This window comes from Pistacia vera, unplaced genomic scaffold, assembly GCF_008641045.1.
Source record: "Pistacia vera cultivar Batoury unplaced genomic scaffold, PisVer_v2 Contig149, whole genome shotgun sequence".
NCBI lineage: Eukaryota > Viridiplantae > Streptophyta > Magnoliopsida > Sapindales > Anacardiaceae > Pistacia > Pistacia vera.
Window position 1 is genome coordinate 186,100 of NW_022195565.1, and position 6,979 is coordinate 193,078.

Here is a 6,979-nt window from a genome sequence, read left to right on the forward strand (position 1 = left end):
GCATACTTAGACTGAGTAAGGTGTAATCCTGAATCATTGCGATTAACCTCAAAGCCAAGGAAATATTCCAGCACACCAAGATGTTTAAGAGAAAATTGTTTGTTCAAGTCTTGAATAATCTGAGAAATGAGAGTGGGGTCAGTACCTATGATGAGAATATCATCAACATATACCAATAGGTATATCACTTGATGGTCTCTCTTGTAGAAGAAAAGACTAGTGTTAGATACAGAATTTGTGAATCCCTAACAAGCTAACACATGTTTTAGTTTGTCAAACCAAGCTCTAGGAGCTTGTTTTGGCCCATACAAGGCTTTATGCAGCTTGCACACATGCTTAGGACAGGTTAAATTAACAAAACCTTCTGGTTGTTGTGTTGTTGGGATTCATGCATTTTGGACATGGAAAAGGTGTAGAAATGATCGACAAGTTGATGGATGCAAGGTAGAACACAAACATAACACATAAGCCCAAAAAAAATTCAAGGTAAGGATGAAATATTACCTACTCCTTTGCTATTCAACATTTGAATTTTCTTTCTTGGAGTCTTAGTTCTTCAAGTGGACTTGAATAACCTCAAAATTTGATCCACACAAGTCAAGGAAAAGAGAGCCGAGAGAGTGACAGAGAAAATGAGAGAGGTATTTTTGTTTCAATGGATTCAACTGAATTAAAATGGTATAAAACTTAATTTATATACCATGGGCACAAAGTGTAATTTTAATTTTTTTTGGGAAGGCCTCAAACAATTTAAAATTAACTTGAGAATAAACATTTATGTCAAGTCCTTGGTTTTATGGTTAATTCAAAATTGTACCAAATTTTAATTCCATTAAATATTCTAACCTTTTAGAATAAAACCAATGCATTTTTGCCCCATCATTGAATCCAATCCAATAATAATATTTAATAAATCCTTATTACCCTCGGTTAGTGCTAGCTATCCATGGATAATCATTTCTCACCAATACATTAATTCAGATGCAACCATTTACGTCTGAACATCATTAATCTGATTAATGATATGTATTAGTCTCTCTCTTTGAGCTTGGTTTTATGTGTGACCATTTTGGTTCACTGTGATCTAGCTGTGGGCCCAATATCTGATTTTGATATGTTTCGTTATAATTCTTTATAATCGAAACTCCCACTGATTATGGTAGACGTCTAGCAATGTTCCATAACCCCTAAACCACAATGAAGCGTAAACTCCAATAAACATATTCTGATCCTACGTACCATGTTGTCAAATCCCTCTGTTATCTAATCTTGATTAAAAATGGTTCATGGTATGTCAAAGCCATTAACTTAATCTTTAATTGAATTGTCAATGGATACAATGGAACTCGTCAACATGAAGCTACTTTTCATCTGACATTCATTATACTCTAGCCAGAGATTTCCCTTTTCTAATATTTATTGACATTCGTTTGGGAACTCGAGATTGGACTATTTTGAGTTAACGGATCCCATCTTAATCGTCACTTGTCCTTGCACATGAATAACATATGACCAAGCCGACTTATTACACAAGACATGACTAGTCTTGCACTTATACACCATATGAACCATATGCATCCTATGTTGAATCCAACCATGATGTCTCAGGTCAAAGGATCAGTGGTACACTAGCACGATCCTATGATAAATCATTGACCATATCCATGTGATTCATCGTAATCGTTCGTATTCAACAAACAGTTCACTAATCGTTTATCCATGCTAATGCCTTAGTGACATACCTCTTATAATCACCCACACTAATACCAACACATGATATTCAATGGAGACATTTAGCATGCCTACTATACAATGTTATTGCCCAATTAACATTACTTTCATAGGGAATTCTTTGATGATTTGATTTTCTGAAGATCCATGTCATCCAGACATTTCACATGCAGATATTAAATATAATGTAATATAAATGAAGTAGAAAATCAACATGTGAAATAAGAACACTTTCTTTTATTCATAATACATTTACAAGACCGACAACACGATTGATTCCTAGGGCATACACTAACAAAACTCCCACTTGCACTAGAGTCAATCGCTATGGTATCCAATACCCATATTCTCAAGATGATAGTCCAACTGCTTCTGTGTCATCGCTTTAGTGAGTGGGTCAGCTACATTCTCTACTGAAGGTGTTTTTTGTACCAAAATTTCTCCCGCTCCAACGAATTCTCTCAAAATGTGATATGTACGTTGATTATGTTTTGACTTCTGGTGTGCTCTTGGCTTATTTGCCTGTGCAATAGCACTAGTATTGTCATAGTACAAGGTTATTGGATAAACCATGTTTGGAGCCACACCAAGTTCAATTAGCTTCCTTTGCTGCTTCTGAAGTAGCAATGTATTCAACTTCAGTTGTGGAATCGACAGTAGTTGATTGTTTAGAACTCTTCCAACTGACTGCTCCTCCATTGCATATGAAAATGAACTCGGATGTAGACTTTCTATCATCCATATCTGATTGAAAATCAGAATCAGAGTATCCTTCAATTTTTAACTTTGAACCTCCATAACTTAGTATTAGATCCTTAGTTTTTCTTAAGTACTTAATGATCGTCTTAACAGCTAACCAGTGTTTTTCCCTTGGGTCAGACTGATATCTACTTGTAACACTAACAGCATATGCAATATCAGGCCTAGTACATAGCATAGCGTACATGAGACTACCTATGACTGAAGCATAGGGTATTCCACGCATTCGCTTATGCTCTTGATTAGTCTTTGGACTCATATCTTTTGAAAGATGAATTTCGTGACTGCAAGGCAAAATTCCCCTTTTGCAGTCTTGCATGCCGAACCATTTCAGCATCTTTTCTATGTACATCTTCTGGGATAAGCGTATTAATCCTTTCATTCTATCTCTATAGATATGAATTCCTAGGATGTAGGTCACTTCTCCTAAGTCTTTCATGGAGAAAGTTTCGGATAACCACAACTTAACTTCAGTCATCATCCCAACGTTATTTCCCGTCAATAGTATGTCATCTACATACAGTATGAGAAATATCATTGCATGATCCTTTGTCCATTTATAAACACAGGGTTCATCCGGATTCTTTATAAAACAAAACGTTTTGATTATTTCATCAAACCGGATGTTCCAGCTTCTTGAAGCTTGTTTTAACCCGTAAATGGATTTATGCAGCTTGTACACTTTATTTCTTTCAGAACTAGATACAAAACCTACAAGTTGTTGCATGTAGATATTTTCCTCAATAAATCCATTGAGGAATGTTGTTTTGACATCCATTTGCCATATCTCATAATCATAGTGTGCAGCTATGGCCAGCATAGATTTAAGCATAATGACTGGTGAGAAAGTTTCCTCATAATCTAACCCTTGTTTCTAAGTATAACCTTTCGCAACCAGTCTTGCTTTGTAGGTCTCTACGTTTCCATCTTTGCTAATCTTTCTCTTGAAGATCCATTTACATCCAATAGGAACTATTCCTTCTGGAGGATCAACGAGAGTCCATACTTGATTAGCATGCATAGATTCTATCTCAGAATTCATAGCTTCTAGCCATTTTCTAGAATTGATATCTAATATTGCTTCTTCATAACATCTAGGATCATCCCCATGACTGACTTCTCCAATCATGATAAATTCAAAAATCTCTTCATGAAGTAACCGATATCTTTTCGGAGGTCGAGATACTCTAGATGATTTACGAAGCTAAATTGTTTTAGTTATCAAGGTTTCCTGAGAAGGACCACCCATCTGAGTATTTTCAGTCTGAGGCTCCCTAGACTCTTCCTAGATTACAATTTTTCTTTTTGCTCCAACTTATTCTAAGAACTCTTTCTCAAGAAAGTGTGCATTCGTGCTTATCAAATTTCGTTGATCAGTGTGGAAGTAAAAACAATATCCCAAACTATTTTGGGATACCCTATAAACTGACCTTTCTCAGATCTAACGTCCAACTTATCTATCTCGACAATCTTGACATAAGCTGGACAACCCCAAATTCTCATATATTTGAGACTAGGAGGTTTACCATACCACATCTCATATGGTGTCATCTTAATAGATTTAGATGGTAACCTATTCAGAATATGCAGAACGAATTCAAGGGCAAATCCCCATAGTGACGTTGCCAAGTTCGTAAAACTTACCATCAACCGTACCATATCCAATAAAGTACGGTTCTTCCTTTCAGACACACTGTTATGTTGCAACGTATTTAGAGGAGTCAACTGAGATATTATACCATTCTCCTTTAGAAAATCTCAAAATTTTGTACTTAAGTATTCACCACCACGATTTGATCACAGAGACTTAATACTTTTTCCGGTCTGTTTCTCTACTTCATTCTTAAGCTCTTTGAACTTTTCAAAGGATTCAGATTTGTATTTCATTAAATACAAATACCTGTACCTAGAATAATCATCGGTAAAGGTAATGAAGTATTGAAAACCTCCTTGAGCCATTTCATTAAATGGTCCGCATACATTTGAATGTACAACCTCTAATAATTCTTTGGATCTTTACCCTTTACCCTTAAAGGATGATTTGGTTATTTTTCCTTGAAGACAGGATTCACAAGTTGGATTGTTTTCTGAGCCTAATGGGCTTAAAAGCTTATTTGCTTCTAACTTGATGATCCATTTATCTCCTATATGACCTAATCGATGATGCCAAAGTAATTTTGGATTAATTTCATTTTGAGATCTCTTATTTGTAATGGTATTCATTATGTCATGCTCATTCATTAACAAAACATGCGAACCATTTGCATTAATTACTTTGCCCACTAATTCATTTCCAAAATAAATTAGACATTCATTTCCATTACACTGTATTTCGTAACCATATTTACATAAAATAGAAATAAAAATGAGATTTCTAATTGCTTTGGCAAAATACAAAGTTTTGTACAAATACAAAATGTGACTTGATAGCAATGTCAAATGGCAAGTCCTCACTGCCTCGGCCACAACTTTTGCTCCACTTGCCATCTTCAAAATTACCTCACCTTTTAACAGTGCAAAACTATTCCGCAGTGCTTGCAATGAAACACAAATTTGAGATGTAGCAGCTGAATCTAATATCCAAGAATGATCATGTGAACTAACATTTAATTCATATTCTATAACATAAGAATGGAACATACCTAGTGGAGCTTTCTTCAAGTTCTTCAGATAAAGAGGACAATTCCTTTTCCAATGTCCATCTTTCTTGCAGTGGAAACACTGGCCTTTATCATTGACCTTTTCTTGCCCTTCTTAATCTTAGAAGCACCCTTCTTAAAAGGCCTTTTCCGTGGTCCAACTTTTGGACCTTTCTTTTGCTTCCACTGCTTCTGCTTAGTCTTACTAGAAGAAGCTGTAAAAACATCCTCTTGCCCCTTTTCCTTTCTTCCCTACTTATAGAACTGTTGAATCTCATTCGATAGTTCTGCAAGAGTGCACTCAATCCTATTGAGATTATAATTTGTGATGAAGGGCTTGAAACTTGGTGGAAGGGATTGCAGAATCAAATTCACCTCAAGACTGTGAGGCCTTACAATCTCAAGTGTACGTAATTGCCCTATAATATTACTGATTTTCATAACATGATCATCTGGCGCAACTCCCTCCCTAAGCCTCATTCTGAATAGTGTTGAACATAATCTGTATTGCTTCACCACTGAGTTCTCACCATACAACTCTTGTAAATGGATCATTATCTCATTCGCACTTTCCATCTTTTCATGCTCAACCTGCAGCTGAACATTCATTGATGCTAGCATGTAGGTTCGAGCTCATAAGTCATCCTCCGGCCACTTATCGAAAACTTCCTTTTCTTGTGGTGTGGCATTAGGACATAAAGAAAGTGGAAGGGGTGCTTCCAAGACATACTCGACCTTTTCGGAATTGAGAATAATTCTCAAAATCCTTAACCAATTATTAAAATTAGGTTCGATTAGCATGTTGTTATCGAGAATCACAGAATACCGAAAGAGACTGCAAGGAAAAATATAAGTTTTATTAGTGTCTTGTAAATTCAAACCCTTTAATGCTAATCTTATTAGCTCCCACTATTTTATTCAAATCCCATACTCCCCTAAATGATGATTTGGAAATTTCATTGGAATAAATTTCTAGTAGGGAATCAAATTCTTATTAAATTTAATTAAACCTCACATAATAGAAATCTTGGTACCCTAGACTAGTTAAATCCAACCCATTATGCTTTCTTGAAATAGAATTCCCATTATACCCTCACATAATAGAAATCTTGGGTATTATGAAAATTTCTATCCAAGAACTCAGACAATTAATTCCATGTCATAAAATTAGCATCCCTCACATAATAGAAATCTTGGGATCTCTAATTTTATGCTAAAGAATTAATTGGCCCATAATGGAAGGCTTGGATCTAATATTGTTTGTTAGGGAGATTATTAGGTTTAACCTTTGATTAAAAATGTTTTACATTTATCACATACATTAATTCAAATGCATCCATATAAATATAAAACATGGTGGGTGACAGGCTATTCGCAAGTGTACAAAATCGTGCAAGTAGTAAAACTCGAGTAAACGAGTGTCGAATCCCAAGGGAACTACCTACCAAGTACCATACTATTATATTCTATTGCTATTTGATTAAACTGAAGTTAAGAATGAATTTATGAAAAAATAAATAAAAACACTAAAAATTAAGTACTGAATAAAAGTAGAACTTGTAAACACTTTGAAGTAAAAATCATATGACTAAACCTAGGGCATAGATTTCGCACCAATTTAATCCTATGTATTGATATTTGTTATTAACCTAATTAAGCCATTCTAAAAGCCAATCCCTAATATTCACTAACTCTCTCTCGAGCAATTAGTAAATTAACCCTTAGCAACAACCCAAGTATCTCTAAATGATTTAGGAGCTAAGAGATCATTAAGATCTATGGAATTTTCCGGAGCCTCACAGATCGCGGTAACTATCTCTAGCGTTCGCTCAATCTATGGTTTTATTACC

At 35.1% G+C, this 6,979-nt stretch overlaps 1 protein-coding gene across 1 annotated transcript; it reads right to left on the reverse strand.

The window, feature by feature from the left end:
- Positions 1-2,323: 2,323 nt before the first annotated feature.
- On the reverse strand, positions 2,324-2,842 carry LOC116124112 (secreted RxLR effector protein 161-like). The gene has a single exon (XM_031409816.1). It carries the CDS (start codon positions 2,840-2,842, stop codon positions 2,324-2,326), a length of 519 nt encoding a protein of 172 aa, XP_031265676.1.
- Between the last annotated feature and the right edge of the window lie 4,137 nt (positions 2,843-6,979).

Excerpts from the sequence above, each read along its gene's own strand:
- LOC116124112 (XM_031409816.1), bottom strand. The coding sequence starts at position 2,842 with ATGTACATAGAAAAGATGCTGAAATGGTTCGGCATGCAAGACTGCAAA.